Here is a 21,689-nt window from a genome sequence, read left to right as displayed (position 1 = left end):
GCTCAGCTTTTGAGGAGGAAAGTACTTGGCTAAGAAAGCCGTGACCAGCTTATCCCAAGAGTTCAGGCTGTCTTTAGGTTGAGAATCCAACCATAATCTAGCTCTGTCTCTTACAGCAAAAGGGAAAAGCATGAGCCTGTAGACTTCAGGATCTATTCCATTAGTCTTAACAGTATCACATATCTGCAAGAATTCAGTTAAGAACTGAAAAGGATCTTCAGATGGAAGTCCATGAAACTTGCAGTTCTGCTGCATCAGAGAAACTAATTGAGGTTTCAGCTCAAAGTTGTTTGCTCTAATGGCAGGAATGGAGATGCTTCTTCCATGTAAATTGGAATTAAGTACAGTAAAGTCACCAAGCATCCTCCTTGCATTATTATTATTTTCGGCTGCCATCTCCTCTTCCTGTTCGAAAATTTCTGAAAGGTTTTCTCTGGATTGTTGTATTTTAGCTTCTCTTTAATTTTCTCTTCAGAGTCCTTTCAGGTTCTGGATCTGCTTCCACAAGAATGTTCTTATCCTTGCTCCTGCTCATAATACAAGGAAGAATGGACAGAAAAATGATAATAATAATAATAGAGATCCTTTATACCACAGTATAGGGATTCCTTATGTGAGTAGAAGAAAAGAGGAAGAAATTCGAACACAAATAGAAGAGGGGGTTCGAATTTGGTGATGATGTGAGGAAGAGATGTTAGTTAATGAATGAATAAATAGAATAGGATGAGAGAGAAGGAGGGAATTTTCGAAAATCATTTTTGAAAAGGGGTTAGTGATTTTTGAAAATGGTTTTTGAAAAATTAGTTAGTATTTTTCGAAAATTTTTTTTTTTGAAATAAAAAAAATAAAAATAATTAGTTAATTAAAAAGAAATTTTTGAAAAAGGGGAGGATATTTTCGAAAATTGAGAGGGAGAGTTAGTTAGGTGGTTTTGAAAAAGTTAAGAAACAAACAAAAAGTTAGTTAGTTAGTTGAAACAAATTTTTGAAAAGATAAGAAGTTAGGAAGTTAGAAAAGATATTTTGAAAAGATATTTTTGAAAAAGATAAGATAAGAAGATATTTTTTTGAAAAGATATGATAGGAATTAGTTTTGAAAAAGATTTGATTTTTAAAATCACAATTAATGACTTGATTCATAAGAAATCACAAGATATGATTCTAGAACTTAAAGTTTGAATCTTTCTTAACAAGCAAGTAACAAACTTCAAATTTTTGAATCAAAACATTAATTGGTTATGTTATTTTCGAAAATTTGGTATGAAAATAGGAAAAAGATTTTTGAAAAATATTTTTGAAATTTTCGAAAATAACTAAGAATCTTGAAAAAGATTTGAATTTTGAAAAAGATTCTGAAAAAGATAAGATTTTCAAATTGAAAATTTGATTTGACTCATTGGCAACAACTTGATTTTTTTAAAAATTTTTGAAAAAGTCAACTCAAATTTTCGAATTTGATGAGAGAAAAAGGGAAAGATATTATTTTTTTTTTTTTTTGAATTTTTATTAAAACATGAAAATTATGCAATGCATGAAATTTTTAGATCAAAACATGTGATGCATGCAAAAATGCTATGAATGTCAAGATGAACACCAAGAACACTATGAAGATCATGATGAACATCAAGAACATATTTTTGAAAAATTTTTAATGCAAAGAAAACATGCAAGACACCAAACTTAGAATTCTTTAATGCTTAGACACTAAGAATTCAAGAATGTATATGAAAAACATGAAAAGACACAAAACAAAAAATCATCAAGATCAAACAAGAAGACTTACCAAGAACAACTTGAAGATCATGAGGAACACTATGAATGCATGAAATTTTCGAAAAATGCTAGATGCATATGCAAGTGACACCAAACTTATAACATGACACAAGACTCAAACAAGAAACATGAAATATTTTTTATTTTTATGATTTTATGATTTTTTTTGGATTTTTAACTTATATTTTTCGAAAATTATTTAGAAAAAAGAAAAATATGGATTCAAAATTTTTAATATGATTTCCAGGAATCTTATGCTCTAAAGCTCCAATCAAAGGGTCAGGCATGGCTTAATAGCCAGCCAAGCTTTAGTATGTAACTCAGACATGACACGCCTGACATTCCTTACATTCAACAGCCAATTGGCTAAGAAAGATAAAGAAGCTCTTCTCTTGGGTATAAGGATTGAGACATGGCTTTACAGCCAGCCAGGCTTCAATCATGCTTCATGAAACACTAGAATTCATTCTTAAAAATTCTGAAGCCATAGAATAATTTATTTTTGAAAACAATTTTTTTTTTCCGAAAACAAAAGAAAAATTTTTGAAAGATTTTTGAAAAATTTTTGAAAACAAAACAAAAAGAAAATTACCTAATCTGAGCAACAAGATGAACCGTCAGTTGTCCAAACTCGAACAATCCCTGGCAACGGCGCCAAAAACTTGGTGCACGAAATTGTGATCACATTAATGTAGTACTCTTTGTTATTGTATGGAATCATTATTATGGCTCTCTACTATGTGTGGACACAACTCCGTTCAACTAACCAGCAAGTGCACTGGGTCGTCCAAGTAATACCTTACGTGAGTAAGGGTCGAATCCCACGGAGATTGTTGGTATGAAGCAAGCTATGGTCACCTTGTAAATCTCAGTCAGGCAGATATAAAGTGATAATGGTGTTTTCGAATATGATATAATAAAAGAGGGATAGAGATACTTATGTAATTCATTGGTAGGAATTTCAGATAAGCGAATGGAGATGCTTTCGTTCCTCTGAACCTCTGCTTTCCTGCTATCTTCATCCAATCAGTCTTACTCCTTTCCATGGCTGGCTGTATGCAAGGGCATCACCGTTTTCAGTGGCTACATCCCCTCCTCTCAGTGAATCATATGCTCACGCACCCTGTCACGGCACGGCTATTCATCTGTCGGTTCTCGATCATGCTGGAATAGGATTCACCCTCCTTTTGCGTCTGTCACTAACGCCCAGCACTCGTGAGTTTGAAGCTCGTCACAGTCATTCAATCACTGAATCCTACTCAGAATATCACAGACAAGGTTTAGACCTTCCGGATTCTCTTGAATGCCGCCATCATTCTAGCTTACGCCACGAAGATTCTGGTTAGGAGATCTAAGAGATACTCATTCTAGCTTAATTCATGTAGAACAGAAGTGTTTGTCAGGCACGTGTTCGTAGGGGAGATGGTGATGAGCGTCACACATAATCATCACCTTCATCACGTTCTTGGGTGCGAATGGATATCTTAGAAGAGAAATAAGAAGAATTGAATAGAAAACAGTAGTACTTTGCATTAATCTTTGAGGAACAGCAGAGCTCCACACCTTAATCTATGGAGTGTAGAAACTCTACCGTTGAAAATACATAAGTGAGAGGTCCAGGCATGGCCGAGATTGCCAGCCCCCTAAAACGTGATCAAAGGCTCATAAGGTAATCCAAAGATGCCTAATACAATAGTAAGAGGTCCTATTTATAATAAACTAGTCACTAGGGTTTACATGAGTAAGTAATTGATGCATAAATCCACTTCCGGGGCCCACTTGGTGTGTGTTTGGGCTGAGCTTAAGTGTAGCACGTGCAGAGGCCATTTGTGGAGTTGAACGCCAGTTTCTATACCAGTTTGGGCGTTCAACTCTGGTTCTGGATCCTTTTCTGGCACTGGACTCCAGATTTGGGCAGAAGGCTGGCGTTGAACGCCAGTTTACGTCATCAATTCTTGGCCAAAGTATGGACTATTATATATTACTGGAAATCCCTGGATTTCTACTTTCCAACGCAATTGGAAGCGCGCCATTTCGAGTTCTGTAGCTCCAGAAAATCCACTTTGAGTGCAGGGAGGTCAGAATCCAACAGCATCAGCAGTCCTTTTTCAACCTCTGAATCTGATTTCTGCTCAAGTCCCTCAATTTCAGCCAGAAAATACCTGAAATCACAGAAAAACACACAAACTCATAGTAAAGTCCAGAAATGTGAATTTAACACAAAATCTATTAAAAACATCCCTAAAAGTAACTAGATCCTACTAAAAACATACTAAAAACAATGCCAAAAAGCGTATAAATTATCCGCTCATCAATTTCCTTGGTTGTCTCTGCCTCCTCTGTTATAGTTGTCCCTCCAGCCATGGTTGGAATTATCTCTCCAACCTTGGTTGGAGTTGTCCTGCCATCCTTGGTTATAGTTCCCACCTTGGTTGTAGTTGCCGCCTTGTTGATTGTATCCTTGATTCGGGCGGTCATAGAAGTTATGAGTAGCTGCCACAATGTTGTCTTCTTGTTGGAGCTGCGGGTATTCATCAGTATAATGACTATAATCAGTACATATTTTGCATACTCTTTGGGGAACTAACTGTTGGCTTTGTTGTGGTGGGGAAGGCTGAGTTTGTTGTTGATTCAACTGTATCTGCTTCAGTAGGTTGGTCATTTCACATATACTCTGTGTAAGAGCAGTAGTCTCACTACTAGAGGAAACCTCTGCAACAGTCTTTGAGTGGTTGCTCCTGTGCCTGTGATTCCAAGTAGACTCAACTAAGTCACTGATCAGTTGCCATGCTTCATCTGCAATCTTGTACTTTTTCAGAGAACCATTACTAGCACCATCCAGTGTAGTTTTATCCCGAAGCTTCATGCCTTGAGTGAAGTAGCTGATCAACACTAACCTGTCAATCATGTGATGGGGGCATGCGTCCAGAAGGTTCTTAAAGCGCTCCCAGTACTCATAAAGAGTCTCTGATTCTCCCTGAACAACGCAGGAGATCTCTTTCCTCAATCTATCTGTAACTTCAGCTGGAAAGTATTTTTCCAGGAATTCTCTTCTGAGCGTATCCCAGTTGATGACAGTTGCTTCAGGTTGGGAGTAGTACCACTCCCTTGCCTTTTTCTCAAGAGAAAACGGAAAGGCAGTTAACAGAATAGAAGTTTCATTTGCACCATGACGCCTAACAGTAGAACAGGCTGTCTGAAAATTCCTTAGGTGCTTGATAGGCTCCTGAGCAGGTAAGCCATGAAACTTGGGCATCAAGTTGATTAGTGCAGTCTTCAGTTCAAAATCTGCAACCAAAGTTGGATGATGCACTTGATACGGCTGCAGTGTAAAATCTAGAGCTCCAGCTTCCTGGAGAGTAATCCTCCTAGGTGCTGCCATTCTATCTGCACGTGAATCAACTAAATCAGTAGTAAAGGAGCTTGTTTCACTCTCAGATGGCGATTCAGATTTGCCCTCAGATGAGACTGGTGAATTGATAACAATCACTTCACCACCCTCAGAGGCTAACCTGTGTCAAAGCTCGCCTAATACATGAAATAGTTATTTCAATTTCAGAATCAAATGCGGCTAAGCTCGAATCAGGCAATGAACAAGTTATTCAATGAAAGAAACATACAGCTCATGGTAATAAAATAAAATAAAATATGCAAATAAAAATAAAAATATGCACACTAATTAATAATTTAGCACACAATTGCAACTCCCCAGCAACGGCGCCAAAAATTGGTGCATGGAGGAAATTAGACCAATTAAGAGATTGTAATATAAGAACAGCGTTGCGAGTATAGCTCTTAACCAGCAAAAATCCGCCGCATCAATTTAGAAAGGTTGTCACAAAAGTTTAGAATAAAAATACTGGGAGTATGAGTCCCAGGTCGTCTCCCAACGAGTTGCTAGAAAGGGTGCTAATTTATTAATCAGGAGTTTTTTGAGAATTTGAGAGTTGAATAACAGAAAATAAACAATTGTAATTAAGTGCAATGAAAATTAAAAGAAATTTATATTATTCAAAATAAAAAGCCTTGACTGGGGGAATGATTAATTGGAAGTTCTGTCCTTGTTGGAATTCTCTCAAGTGTAGTATAAAGAGGTTGTTATTTTCACTTAGTTAACCCTTACTAAATAAAGGAAAGTCAAGTGATTGAGCTAACTCTTATTCGCAAATCCCAGTCCTCTCCCTTAGGAAGGTCTAGCATTAGTAAATACAGAATTAGCCAACAACTTCCAATTTAACTAACCACTTGAGCATTCCAACTCAAGTGTCTCCTCTTAATCAACCCCCATGTCAAGTAGGGAATATACTCTATTGACATGGATACCATCTTCGTTATTGGGAGTTTGGAATAGAAAAGAGACATAATAATTTAAATAAAATAGAGATTAAAAAATAATTAAAAGTAAAAGTAATCCTTTGCATTAACAATCCATGAAAATAATCCAATTACCACTCTAAACAAGAATTAAGAATATGGAATAAATAAATAAAAGAGTAAGAAAACAAACTAGAATAGTATCTTCAACGGAGGTGATGACTCTTCAATATCCAAAAGCAAAAGCAATAAAACTAATAATCTATGAATATAAAGAAAACCTAGAGGAAGAGTAATTTCTCTCTAGATTCAGATCTAAAAACCTAAAACTATCCTAATGAGAAAATGTGAATGTGTATGTTGAGTCTCTGCATGTTCCCTGGCTCTATTATGTGTTTCTGGGCCAAAAACTGGGTCAAAACTTGGTACGAAATCGCCCCAAACATTTTCTGTTATTTCTGCAGATCGCGCAGGTCACCCGTACGCGTCAGTCACGCGTGCACGTCATTTGGCAAATTTTCTTGTCACGCGTACGCGTCAGGCATGCGCACGCGTCATCTTGCAAAACTCCAATCCACGTGTACGCGTCAGGCACGCGCACGCGTCGCTGCAAAGTTTTTCATATCGCGCGCTCGTGTGAGCCATGCGTGCGCGTCGATGCTCGCTGGTTATCTCCTTAGTTTCTTGTGTTTCTTCCATTTTTGCAAGCTTCCTCTCCATTCTCTAAGTCATTCCTGCCGTATAAAGCCTGAAACACTTAACACACGGATCACGGCATCGAATGGTATAAAAGAGAATTAAAATATACTAATTAAAGATCTCTAGGAAGCAAGTTTTCAACCATAAAACAAAACTAGGAAGGGATTGTAAAATCATGCAAATTATATGAATAAGTAGGTAAAGACTTGATGAAACCACTCAATTAAACACAAGATAAACTATAAAATAGTGGTTTATCACCCCCCCTCTCCAAAAAAAACCTCCTGGAAACCCAGGTAACCATCTATGTCGGTGCATTGGGTTATTGAACATTGAAATCAGCCCTAAGATTCACGTCACAATTTCCAAAACAAACACAGTAATGCATTACAAGAAAAATGTTGAGTACCATTAGATATACCGTAAAAAAAATGAATAAAATATGATGGTAAGTTAATTACCATCGGATTTATCGTTAGAAAAAATCAGATGGTATAAACCTCGCCGGTAAATGTTTACCATCGAAATTTTTTCGTCCAACGGTAATTACCGTCGGATTAACAGCTCGAAAAACCAATTGTTATCGGTGGATTTTTTTTTACCGTATTGTTGACGCTAAAAAATATTGTTTCGCACACTATTATCGTCGGATTATTCCTACGGTAATTCCGACAATAATGTTAATTTTTTTTAATTTGAAATAAATTGTTAATTTTAATTTTGAATTTAATTTTTTCTCACAATTAGTGGTCAATTCATAAATGATAAAAAAAATTATTTAAAATAAATAATACAATGTTCCAATAAATTAAAAGTCAAGTACATCAAATAAATACAATGAAACAATAAAACGAAAAACTAATAACTACAGATTCAGGTAGTCGTCGTCGTCGGTCCCGTGGACTTGAGTGGCGGCGCAGAAGGCAGTGATGTCTGTATGTCACCAGCAAGCTAAGGTCGATGCCAGCAGCATGCATCTGAGCTCGGTACACCTCCATCTGAGCCTCCATACGCTGCATCCACTCCAGCCTGAGCTCATCCGTTGACATCACGTGGGTGAGAATCTCCTGATATCTCTCCCAATAATCGTTAAGTTCCTGAGCCTGCTGCTGAAACTTGCGTTGAAGCTCCTACACCTGCAATCTGAAATTCATGTCTTCCTCAAGTTTGAAATTATATAATTATGATTATAATTTAGAATTAATTCAACAAATCATTAATTTCTAAATCATAATTATAAATTTCTAAAAATAATTAGTTCAACAATATTAAAAACTAAATACCTAACCATTTAAGAAAGCACTTTTAAAATTTTAAAAAGTAACCACAAATAAAATGTTAAAAAATTCTAATGACGACACCTAAGCAAACAAATTTTCCAACTCAATGTATGAGCACCACGTCAGCATAAGAACTCCCCATTTATATTACTATAAAGATAAAAATAAAGATTTTATTTCTATTATTGTACCTAAAAAATTGAACTAATTTAGTTCTTCGAAAATATTTAAAATATTTTTTTAAAAAATTATATAATTATTAAGGTTATTAATTTCTAAATTGTAGTTAATTTTTTTTATTTTTAATGGCAAATAATAGGATTGATACAATTTATGACGAAACTAAAAATATCATTCTTAATTTCTATTTTTTTTATACATCTATTCAAATTTTAAAGCGTTATTATGTACATAACGATGACAGTATTATACTAAACTCAAAAAATTTATTATATAATGTCAAATTAAAATATAAGCATGTGCATCGCATAAGTTTAACACTAGTATTCATAACATATCTAAAATAATAAAATAACACATAAAAATATTTTGGTACACATCCAAAATTTGTTTAAATTTGTGTTAAAATTTTCTTAACACATAATTTTTTAACACATCCAAAATAATAAGATAACACAAAATACTTTTGATACACAATCAAAATTGCTCACTAAATAATTTTTTAACACATCCAAAACTCATCAAAAAATAATTCTGTTTATTACTCTTGTTAAATAATTATATACCACACTTAAAATTGAAAAAAATGATTTTGATAGTATTATTTTAATTTTAATTTTGTTAGAATTTAATTTTAATTTGTTATTTTTGTTTTATTAGATTTAAATTTAAATTAAAATATGCTAACTTTTAAGAGATATAATTTTAAAATTTAGATATATAAGAGAAAAGATTTGAGACATAACATCTAACCATAATTATTATAATTAACTTTTTAAATTTTTATATATGATAGCTAATTAAAGAATAAATTTTGATAGATATCTAATTACACTGGAATTGATTATTACAGAGCACATAAATTGGACCCAATATTTTTACAGGATGTGGAAAAAAAAAATGGATACAAAGTTTGAGAATATAATCTCAACAAATGACATCTGATTTAATTTATAATTTTATATAAACGTTTCAAGATTTAACATTTTAATCCGATTAAAATATTTCGTTACATACAAACTCCTAGTGCATTAATTAATTTTCGGAAGATTCTACATTATTTATTAGCAAGCACTGGTTTATCATTTTGTATATATTATACCTTGTTTTTCCTTTTTAACTATTCTATAGAGAGAGAGAGAGAGAGAGAGAGAGAGAGAGAGAGAGAGAGAGAGAGAGAGAGAGAGAGAGAGAGAGAGAGAGAGAGAGAGAGAGAGAGAGAGAGAGAGAGAGAGAGAGAGAGAGAGAGAGAGGAATTAGTTTCAAAGTTGATACTTATTGATGTGTTTACATCATCTTGTACATTTACCTGCCACTAAATAACAACTTCCACTACTATGCCACATTATTATTCTTTTGTGTAAAACATAATGCTACATACAATTTCAACTAAGCTTTATTCTCTTTGACCTTTCTAAATAATTGCTATTCACATTTCCTCCTGACTCCATCCCCATCACAACATTCGAATTATTGCAACAACAAACGTATTCCCGAAAATTGACACAAAATCTACATACTAAACAAGGAAAAATTAAATCAAATGGGTGCAAGAAAATGTGATTAAGAAATAATAATCCCTTCTAACTACCACCCTATTCACAGCATAAATTTTCTCAACAGAAAGTTGTATCTAAGGAACAACTTATGATAAATTGGTGAATATTGGGCTACAATTTTGTAAGGCCAACAAGAAGAAGCAATACTTATGAACAAGAAAAAGGGTATGTTTTTCTTTGTGCTCTCTTCGATATTAATTAATTGTTCATTCTAAATTTTCTCTCTGATAAATTAGAGTGACAATTAATTGATATCGAAGCAAGTATTTTAGATTATAGTAATATTAAGAAGAAGAAAAAAAAGACAGAATTTGTATTATTTAGTATTCATTAACTGTTGCAACAATTAATGAATCCTAAAAAAAATTTGGGTAGCCAAAGTTTTTTATTTACTTTGAAGAATTGAATGTCTTATGCTAAGTGAATTGTGTATATAATAGGAAAGATAAAGATAAAGAGAAATGGTATGAATTTCAAAAAGTGGAGATTCAAACTTGGAAATCAAGGGAAGGAAAATAGGAAATGTCCTGCATCAAACCCTCAAAGTCCCATTCTCCCATTCTTAAGTTTTCCACTTGGCCATGATTTCCAAACCCAAACAAATCCTCTTCATTGGAGTAGTTGTTGTTATTCAGAACCTGATTATCGGTGTTTTTGAAGCAACTATCATTATTAGTATTATTATTATTATTGAAGTGGTTGTTATGGCTTTTCATGTCATCAATTGAGGAGGCATTATTAATAATAATAATCTCTTCAGTGCTTCTAATACTACTTTCTAATGGAGGAAGGGACAAGTCGCTTTCTAACCCCATTTTATCAGTACTCTCTTCATCCAACATCCTCCCATAATCGCCGCCATGAAAACTATTTTCTAATGGCAGATCACCGGCCATCGCGCCATGGAAACCGGCTACACCGGTCGCCATCTCATAATGATTATTGTTGTTGTTGGTTACCATGGAAAAGGGATCCCCAAAGACCATGGCATGGTGATGGGTATGCATGGTAGACGATGATGTTGATGAGGATGAGTTGTCCATGCACATGGACATGGTCATGAGATCCTGATGATGATGATGATGGTCATTGATGTGCATGATACCGTTATTATTACTAGTAGTTGTTGTCCCCATGACAACGTTGTTGTCCCTGATGCTATTAGGCTCTGATGAGTCACTGTTGTTTGGTGATGAAGTTGAGTTGTTGTTCAGTTTTAACCTTTTCTTCACCGTGGAGTTCCAGAAGTTCTTGATTTCGTTGTCTGTGCGTCCAGGTAGACGTGCCGCGATTTGTGACCATCTGAGATTTATTTTTGGAAATGGAAATGATTAATAAAGAGAAAAATAAAGTTTGTTATATGCTGGCTGCACCTGCTTCATTGTTCATTGAATTTGCAGATCTAACGTATATCAAGAATGATATCAAAAAAATCAATGATTATGTATATTGTTTAACTTATTTTAAATATATATTTTATATTAATAGTTAATTTGGTAGTATATATAGTAAAATTAATATAAAATATGAAAAATATTAGGTGATTATTAAAATTTATTATTTTTTATTATTAATTAATTATCAATATTTAAAGATATAAACTAAAGTATATTGTTAAATTATTAAATTAAAAGAATTAAATTCATAACTAAAAATGATAGCAAATAATAATAAATTACAATGGTCATCTAGTATTTTTTATAAAATATATATTAAAATATAAAATATCTATAAAAAATAAGTTATATATATATATATATATATATATAACGACTAGTTTAATAACTAATTATTTTGTGTATATAATATTTTTATATTTTAATATTTTAAATTTTTTTAACAATTTTAAAAATATATATATATAATCCACATGAAACATAAAACAAATAATTTTCATAATTAGGTTATCCGAACCAATATTTCAACGACTTCAAAAATGGTTTGAAATAGCATTTTCTTTACAGAATGATGCAGCTTGAAAACATGTTTATCCTCAACCTCTGTACGCCTAGTTATAGCTTTTTACTTATGGATAACCTAAATTCATAATAAATATTTAACTATATATATATATATATATTATATTCACTGTTAATTCATGAATTATTTTAAAATATAAGAATATTATATACACACTAAAAATCAACTATTAAATTCATCACTATATATTTGTATAAAAATTTATATGTTGTTTAATTTATTTTTTATATATATTTTATATTTTAACATGTAATTTTTTACTTACGAACTAATTTGGTTTTTTTTTGTATATATTGTACAGTTAAATTTTATATAGGTAATTAATATAATAATTAATTTTTTGTGTACATTATTGGTTAAATAAACATACTAACTTGGTGTAGATACCATAAATAAATCAAGATAGAAAAAAGAAAAAATAAATAAAAAGAAAGAAAAAGTGAAAAATAAGATATAAGAAAAAGTTTGTAAGTGAATTTTATCATATTTTTTATTATGGTATTTAAATTGTCTAACTTACTTTTAAAAATAAATAATAAAATGTTTAAAATATAGATAAAATATTTAAAATTTATTATATATATATATTTTTTTTTTTAATAAATTAGGCATAATGTGATACGAAACCATAACATTTACCAAGTTTGTAGATGCACTATTCATGACAAGATACCGAAAAGAAGATTTAGTAACATTATATTTCTACGGACTAAGTTGGTACTTGTATGTACACAATAAATGCTTCTTCCTAATACATTCTAATAAGAAACTGTTTTTTTTTTAATAGTTTTAAAATCAATATATAACAAGTTAGATATAACCAAATGTTTTATCATTACATGACATTTAGGCTTTGTTTGGATGTAAAAAAGAAAATGGAAGGAAAGAAAATAAGAGGAAAGAAAATGAGAGGAAAGAAAACAGAAGGAAAAATAGAGTGATTTGTATGGTGTTTAGATGAAGAGAAAATAGATAAAAAGAAAATGGAAAAAAAAATTTCTTTTGTTTGGATGGAAAGAAAAGTGAAAAGAAAGAAAATCATAATAGTATAAAATTACATTAATACCCTTATTTATATTATATATAAGTTATAATTTATTAATAATAAAGGATAAATATGTAATTTTATTTATATTTGTAACATTTCTCTCTATTTTCATCTCATCCTTGAGATGAAAATATTTTAGTGGGTCCACATAAATTTTTTTCTTTTCACTCTATTTTCTCCTCTCATCCAAACAACAAAAAACTTACTTTTTCATTCATTTTCTCTCCTTTCATTTTCTTTCCCTCCAAATTCTCTTGATCCAAATAATGTGTTAATAAGAGTTTACATCTATTAGATAGGAGACAATTTGTTCAGCATGATCCGTGGTCAAAACATATTGTAGCAAATAACATCAATCAGCAAGTACGTAGATAAATAATACAGACTAGTTATGGTTTAAATAAAAAATTATTTTAAAAATAATATATATTTGAATTTTTATTTAAAAAATAAATAAATTAAAACTTCTAATAATTATTTGTAAAATGATATAACTTGTCCAAGGAAAATCAAGCAAAACTAAAAGGTAGTACCATAATAAAAAGAAATAAAGATAAAGCTTTTGTAACTAAATTAACAAAAAAATGAGTTAATATTTAATTTAATTTAACAACTTGCCTGTTATTCAATTTAATTCATAAAGTTTCAATTGTCTTTATTTAGTCATTAAATTTTATAAACATGATTTACATTAGTTTCTAAAATAATTTTGGATATACAGAAATATTAATGGAACACTGACATAAACAGATAGATATATGTCACATTAGAATCTGTAAATAATATTATTTTAATTTTGACACTCAAATAGCTAAATAAAAATACCGTATCACTTGTATTGAAAGAAAAAGATTTAATAAACATCATTCATGATATTCTTTTTAGACTATTTTACCATCAAAACTAAAATGACCTTATTTTACAAAGTCCAGAGTGAGGTATCTAGCTAGCTATTTATATCAGCGTTTTGTTAATGTTCATGTGTCAAAAATTATCTTAAAAGCTAACCTGAATTACATTTGTAAAATTTAAAAACTAAATAGAGATAATTAAAATTTTAAGAACTTAATTAAAATTCGTGTGCAAGTTCAGATACCAAATTAAATATTTATCTTAAAAAATAAAGAGCTAAAAAGCTTTAAAAATCATTAACATTTGAATAAAATGGGCCAAAGTAAGTTGCCTTCATAAGATATTTTAAAACCTACATGGCTGCAAGCAGTTTTCATCTTTTAGTAGAGGTCTTACAGTATTAAATCTAAGAATTCTTCTAAGAAATTAATTAAGAGTATAGCTAAATAGAATCAATTAATTGAAAAACTGATTAGTTATAAAAAAAATTTCATTATCTTAATTTTTAAAATTTTAAAATTAAAAATAAAAGAAAGTTGACTTGAGTTGGTTTATATTATAGTTGGCTTTTAGATTTTTTTCTAAATCTAAACATAAATTAATTTTATGTCTAAGCAAAAGTTAGCGTTTATTTCTTTTGAAAGTTAATTTGAAAATAAGATAATTTAAAAAAAAAATGGATAAACACCTACAAACGAAACCCTTTAGTATATATTATTAAAAATTACAAAAACATAGATCAAGTTTATATTTCTTTTACAAAATTACCCTAATAAAAAATATTATTAAAAAAGTATGGAAATTAGAGTTGAAATTCGTGGGAAAAATATTTTTAGAAAATGTGGAGCTTTATATCCTCTCACATTTGGTGGTCCAACGGTAAATTTTTTTAACTTTATTCTAATAATATATTAAAAATTAAGTAGATCTAATTCATGAAAAAACTAATACGAAAAATAAGAAAAAAAAATAAGGATTATCTTATACTTATAAAGACTATCAATCTTTTAGTTTAAATAATTTTAAAAAAAATCGTACTGAAATTCTATCTTTATTTAAAAAATAAAATAATAAAAATTAAACTCTAATATCAGATCATAAACTAGATCTCTTAAATGCTTAAGTTAGTTACTAGAGGCATATGAATTGTAACAAAACTTAATTCTAATAAGCAAACGTCTAAAATGAAGTTTCGTATTTTCTCTCAATTTTTGCTTTTGTGAACATTTAATTTCATTTGCTCATGATGATAACGAAGCTCCCTAGACATCAAGTATAGGTAAAATCAATTTCGATTGTATTCGATTATTCTTATATATTCTTGATTTATTACATAAATTCATGTATGTCCATCCATTTTCGGTTTGACCATAATGTTTACTCTTCCTCTTCATTATTATATATTGGATCACATATGTTCCATTGTTGGTTCAAACAAAACATGACATTATAGAGAAATGCAAGGAAGAAGAGAATTAACCCTCGTCTAAAGAATGAAATTAAAATGGACAAAAAATAAATAAATAAAAGAAGTAGCCATATATTTTGAACGAGTCTGGTTATAATTATAATGGCTCCGGTGGTGATATAATTTGATAATATTTAAAAAGTATTATTAAAAATAATTTTAAATATTTAAAAGCATTAGTGTAATTTTAACAACGAAAAATGTTAGAAGAACAACAGCATTTTTTGTTTTTGGTTTTCATTTTTAGCTATTAATTCAATTTCTTTAGTCTAATAATTCAATAACATTCTTTAACCCACACTTTTAAATATTAATGGCTAATTGTTACCAAAAAAAATTAAATTCTACTAATTTTTTAACATTTTTCTTTGACAACATATTTTACGTATCAAAAATATTATTTGTAGACTAAAATCTATCATTATATATTTGTATAGAAATACATATATTGTTTAATTCATTTTAAATGTGTATTTTATATATATTTTAACATATATTTTATACTAATAGTTAATTTTGATGACTAATTTTGGATATCAAAAACGTTATTCGTACATTAAAATTAGTCACTAAATTCAACTATTAATGTATTTATGCATAAATACATATGTTGTTTAATTTATTTTTAATGTGTATTTATATTCTAATATATATTTTATACTGATGATTAATTAGTGACAAATTTTAATGGACATGTAGCATAATCATTTGATATACAGTTAAAGTAATTGTTTAGGATTTAGGATTATTGTGAAAGAGCAAAGTTATATAGCCACAATAATAGTGACTAGAGTGGTAACTACTATAGCATTCAGCATAGATTGAAGGTATTATATGAGTCAAGAAAAGAAGTATGAGAGGCAGATGATGTTGGTTGAATGAATAGAAAGAAAAATGCACCTGTTGCCAAGAATGGAGTGCAAGTGGATGATGAGGTCTTCCTCTTGGAGAGAAAAGGCGCCGCGCTTAAGGTCGGGTCGGAGGTAGTTTATCCAACGAAGGCGGCAGCTCTTGCCGCAGCGCTGTAGGCCGGCATTTCTAGCAATGTCACTCCAACACCCTTCTCCCTTTGTTATCATGTACCTTATCAGCTTCTCATCTTCCTCCGGTGACCACAGCCCTTTCCTTTGCTTACTCCCATTATTGTTGCTTTTCTCCTTCACCATACTCGATCACTCATACACTAACTACTAATTGCTGTGGAAGCGGGTAATAGTAATAAGAGGGTGCAGTGGTGTGATAATTAATAAGGATTGCGATAGGGATATGTATGTATGTATGATGAGAAAGCAATAATATAGGATTTGAATTGAATGATGTTCTTGGGAGACACAAGGCTTCATGGGGTGGGAATGGCAATCATGATGCTGATGCTATTGTGGGGTTTGCTTAAACTATATGAAATATATGAATATGTGTTTTATATGCAGAGAGAGAGAAAGAGATCATTTATTATTTTAAGTAATCAATGCAAATTAAATCATATTTTTTTTGTAAAATATCACATAATAATCTTTCTAAAAGAATGAACAGAACACCAAATTAGGTATTTTAAGTTACCCAACTAAAAATATGCTGGAGCATTATTAGGTCGATTGTGTTTGTTGTTGGTTGATAGGTAGAGTGGAAAACGGATTGGAGGGGGACCTCCCTTTTAGCCCCACTCCCCAGAGAGAGAGAGAGAGAGTCTTCTTGTCTTTGACTCTATTCTTGTCTTTTTCGTTACATTTTACTTCACTCACAAGGTAATCATCATCTTTATTTATTTATTTACTTTTTATGTAACAGGAGAACAATTTTGCTTCCACTTCACATAATACTCACTCTCTATCTCTATTCCCTTTCTCTATCACTAGGTTTTAAACTTCAAATTCACGTGTGCCGATGAGAGAGAGAGAGAGAGAGAGAGAGGGTACATATATACAAGAGTATGCTAATGTTTCTATGGATCTTAAATTCTTAATATAATGGCAAAGTGAGGCACGCTTGACAGTTGTTTGTTAAGAATTAATAATTGCTTTTTGTAGTTGTGTGTAGTTTACATTCTTTGCATGAGTTTCATTAGGGCTAACCACCTTTTTGGCATATTCCTCAAGCAATTCTTGTGCACCTCCAACAAAGCAATCTTGCTTTTCTTTTTTATTTTATTTTGAGAAATTTTATTTTTGCCAATTATACACTATATTACCCTATACGTAACATGATCTTACCTGGCCTGTTGCATTTTATAATATTTAAATGAGAAATTCTAAAGAACAGAATTTTTATTAAAATCTAGCTAACACTTAATCAACAAAAAAAATTTAATAATTTTATATTATTAAATATAATTTTATATCATTAAAAATATTAATGATAGTTAATTAATTATTATAAATCATAAAATTTGTTAGTCCTAACACTCTTCTATTTAAATATTTGTAGTTATAAAATATTTTTCAACCGACGAGATCATGTTATGCGTAAGATTACTTGCAATAAGTCCTAACCTATAATAGAATAAATTGTCATTTTATGCTCCAAAAGATCATGATAAAATAGAGTAAAAAATATGAAAATAATAAAATAATTTTAAAAATATATTTTATCTGACAAAATAAAAAGTAAAATGACTAAGTATTTGTTTAGTTTATTTGTCAAATAAAACAAATTTTTTAAGAATAATTTTATCCTTTATTTTTTTTTAGAATTTATTTTTGCTAAAATCGCTCTCTTTCATTAAAATGGTTGTTTACTCCCTATAATAACAGAACTCTAGATGAAGTATAATAAGCTTTATTTGATTTAGATCCTCGTTTAATCGTGGAGAAATTATTTTATATTTATAACATTACTCTATTTTTTTATGGCATGTTTCCATCATTAATTTTCCTGTATTCAAGATTTCTATGACTTTGATCAGAGCAGCTAACTCAGCAAAGTACAAGACTTCAATCTAGACTTATAATTCACTTTTACTTTTAGGAGTAAGAGAGAAATGGCCATAATTGCAATTATTAAGTTGCAATTTAAAAATTTTAAACCACAAACATTTTAAACTCTAAATTCTTAAATTCTATTATTTAATATATTAAATTTTATATTTAAAAATGCGTATTTGTTAAGGTATTAATACCTAATAACATTTGTAAGTTAAAAAATAAGTCAATTAGCTTTGGCGTTTTTAGAAGGAGAATTAATCAACTTAAGTTAGTCAGTAATTAGTTTATTTATTTTTAAATGAGCGTTGTGAGCTTAAATGTCATTTTATATATACAGTATTTTATTAATTAACAATAAATTCTTAAATAAAATTTAAATTTGTGATAAACTAATCTTTAAAATTACGTTTATTTCTGAAAACAAGATAAGACAAGACACACAGAGAATAAGACATAAGGCTGCATTTATTTTGTGTATCATTTAATACATAGATACAAAAATATAGATACAACAAGATACAAATTTTTTAAACTTATTTGATATACAAATACAAGATAGAAGACACAAATCACAATCTTATTAAATTTTAATATTATTTTTATTATAAATTTTTATCAGTATCATCACTACACAATCATCATCTCAACCAAACTACCACCATTAATAATCAGCCACCATTTCAATAAAAAATAACCACTAATAATAATTTAAAACTAAATAACAAATTTAATCCAATAAATATCAACAAAAAGATTGAATCCAACAAAATTAATACAAAATTATTTTAACAAAATTTAACAAAAATTTAAATAAATAAAAAATTAAATTATACAAAAACAAATAAATAGTAACAGAAGCTAAAGGAGAATGGATCTGGAACATGGTAACAAAGAATGGATCTGAAAACACAGTGCACGGGAGAACGGAGAATGGATCTGAAAACATGATGATAGACAAAAAAAAACAGTGCGCAAATCTGAATTGTTGACGAAAAGTGAAGCAGAAGCAACAACTGCAAAAGGTGATGGTGCGGCGAAGAGACAACTGTAAAGGAAAAAAAGTGAGAGAGGAGAAAAGAGAGGAAGGGATGGGAGTATTAGCGGTGGTTTGGGTAGAAGAAAGGCGGTGGAAGGAAAGGAGGAAGAGATGCGGCAGTGATTTGGGTGGAAGGAAAGGAGAAAGAGAGGCGACAGTGAACTGGTGGTACAACGGGAGAAGAGGCGGTGGTGGTTGGAGTGTCAAGAAGAGAAGATGCATGAGAGGTTAAACTCTCTGTGTTTTAGAAGTGGAAGGGAAAATGGATGAAAGGAGACGGAGGAAGGAGAAGAATTTGAAGGGTAATTAATTTTGAAAATTAAACGTTAAAAATATTATGTCTATGTCTAAGGTTAGTGTTCTACCCCTCACTGCTATACGCAAATTTTGTGTCTTTATATGTATTTGTGTCTTTCCGTGTCTATCAGAATTTTGTGTCTTATTAACCAAACGAAAAACGTGTACTTTCGTGTCTACGTCTTGGGTAAACATACCTACTAACCAAACGCATGCTAAAGGACAGAGACATAAAATTTTATGTTATTATATTCTATTTGGTGATAAAATAGAACAAATAATAAAAATTCAATTTATTCTCATTTTTTTCATTCAAAAAATTTAAGACGAAAAATATAATAATAAAAAATATAATTTTAAAAAATTAACAAGAATAATAAAAGATAAAGTAAAAAATAAGTTGTGTTCCTTGTTAGTGTCTCCGTGTTCTTCCTGTCAAGATGGACACAAAATATATTGATTCAGTGTCTCTAGACATATTGTCTCTGTCCATGTCTCCTCTATCAAATACAATTTTGTGTCTCTGTGTCCCTGTCTCAGTATCCTGTTGGTGCACGAATTGTGAATCACACTTTTCACAACTCGTACAACTAACCAGCAAGTGCACTGGGTCGTCCAAGTAATACCTTACATGAGTAAGGGTCGAATCCTATGGAGATTGTTGGCTTGAAGCAATCTATGGTTATCTTGTAACTCTTAGTCAGGATATCAATTATATTTATCAGTTTGAATTACGAGAAATAAAAGAGCATGAAATAAATACTTATTCTGCAGTAATGGAGAATATGTTGGAGTTTTGGAGATGCTTTGTCTACTGAATCTCTGCTTTTCCTCTGTCTTCTTCTTTACGCACGCAAGGTTTCTCCTATGGCAAGCTGTATATTGGTGGATCACCATTGTCAATGGCTACCATCCGTCCTCTCAGTGAAAATGGTCCAGGTGCGCTGTCACCGCCCGACTAATCATCTGTCGATTCTCACTCATGCTGGAATAGGATCCATTGGTCCTTTTGCGTCTGTCACTACGCCCAACCTTTGTGAGTTTGAAGCTCGTCACAATCATTCAGTCCTTGAATCCTACTCAGAATACCACAGACAAGGTTTAGACTTTCCAGATTCTCAAGAATGCTGCCAATGGATTCTAGCTTATACCACAAAGATTCTGATTAAGGAACCCAAGAGATACTTATTCAATCTAATGTAGAACGGAGGTGGTTGTCAGGAACGCGTTCATAGGTTGAGAATGGTGATGAGTGTCACGGATCATCACATTCATCATATTGAAGTGCGAATAAATATCTTAGATAGAAACAAGCGTGTTTGAATGAAAAACAGAAGTAATTGTATTAATTCATCGAGACACAGCAGAGCTCCTCACCCCCAACAATGGAGTTTAGAGACTCATGTCGTCAAAGAGTACAAAGTTCAGATCTAAAATGTCATGAGGTGCAAAATAATCCTCTAAAAGTTGTTTAAATACTAAACTAGTAACCTAGGTTTACAGAAAAATGAATAAGCTATGATAGATAGTGCATAAATTCACTTTTGGGGCCCACTTGGTGTGTGCTGGGGTTGAGACTTGAGCTTTACACGTGTCTCGGCTGTTTCTGGAGTTAAACGCCAGGTTGTAACCTGTTTTGGGCGTTTAACTCCAACTTGTAACCTGTTTCTGGCGTTTAACGCCAGACTGCAGCATGGAACTGGCATTGAACGCCAGTTTACGTCATCTATCCTTGAGCAAAGTATAGACTATTATATATTGCTGAAAAGCCCTGGATGTCTACTTTCCAACGCAATTGGGAGCGCGCTAATTGGACTTCTATAGCTCCAGAAAATCCATTCCGAGTACAGAGAGGTCAGAATCCAACAGCATCAGCAGTCCTTTTTCAGCCTGAATCAAATTTTTGCTCAGCTCCCTCAATTTTAGCCAGAAAATACCTGAAATTACAGAAAAATATACAAACTCATAGTAAAGTCCAGAAATATGAATTTTTCCTAGAAACTAATGAAAATATACTAAAAACTAATTAAAACATACTAAAAACTACATGAAATTAACCTCAAAAAGCGTATAAAATATCCGCTCATCACAATACCAAACTTAAACTGTTGCTTGTCCCCAAGCAACTAGACAAATAAAATAGAATACAAATAAGTCAAGAAGCAATAATATCTCAGAGTTTTTGAGTGAAGCTCAGGTTCTAATTAGATGAGCGGGACTAGTAGCTTTTTGCTTCCAAACAGTTTTGGCATCTCACTTTATCCATTGAAGCTCAGAATGATT

At 31.0% G+C, this 21,689-nt stretch overlaps 1 protein-coding gene across 1 annotated transcript; it reads right to left on the bottom strand.

Annotated features, from left to right (window-relative positions):
* Window positions 1–9,501: 9,501 nt before the first annotated feature.
* LOC112773212 (uncharacterized) lies at window positions 9,502–16,596 on the bottom strand. The gene is made up of 2 exons (XM_025818278.3): window positions 16,053–16,596; window positions 9,502–11,106 (listed from the first exon to the last, which is right to left on the bottom strand). The coding sequence occupies exons 1-2, from the start codon at window positions 16,316–16,318 to the stop codon at window positions 10,293–10,295; spliced, it is 1,080 nt and encodes a 359-aa protein (XP_025674063.1). The 5' UTR covers window positions 16,319–16,596; the 3' UTR covers window positions 9,502–10,292.
* Window positions 16,597–21,689: the final 5,093 nt, after the last annotated feature.

Source organism: Arachis hypogaea, chromosome 18 (genome assembly GCF_003086295.3).
Source record: "Arachis hypogaea cultivar Tifrunner chromosome 18, arahy.Tifrunner.gnm2.J5K5, whole genome shotgun sequence".
Classification (NCBI taxonomy): Eukaryota; Viridiplantae; Streptophyta; class Magnoliopsida; order Fabales; family Fabaceae; genus Arachis; species Arachis hypogaea.
This window is presented reverse-complemented; position numbering and strand designations above follow the sequence as displayed.

Coding starts and splice junctions, on each gene's coding strand:
- LOC112773212 (XM_025818278.3), bottom strand. CDS start 16,318: ATGGTGAAGGAGAAAAGCAACAATAATGGGAGTAAGCAAAGGAAAGGG. Junction 11,107..16,052: donor CACTCCATTCTTGGCAACAG/GTGCATTTTTCT, acceptor AATAAATCTCAG/ATGGTCACAAATCGCGGCAC.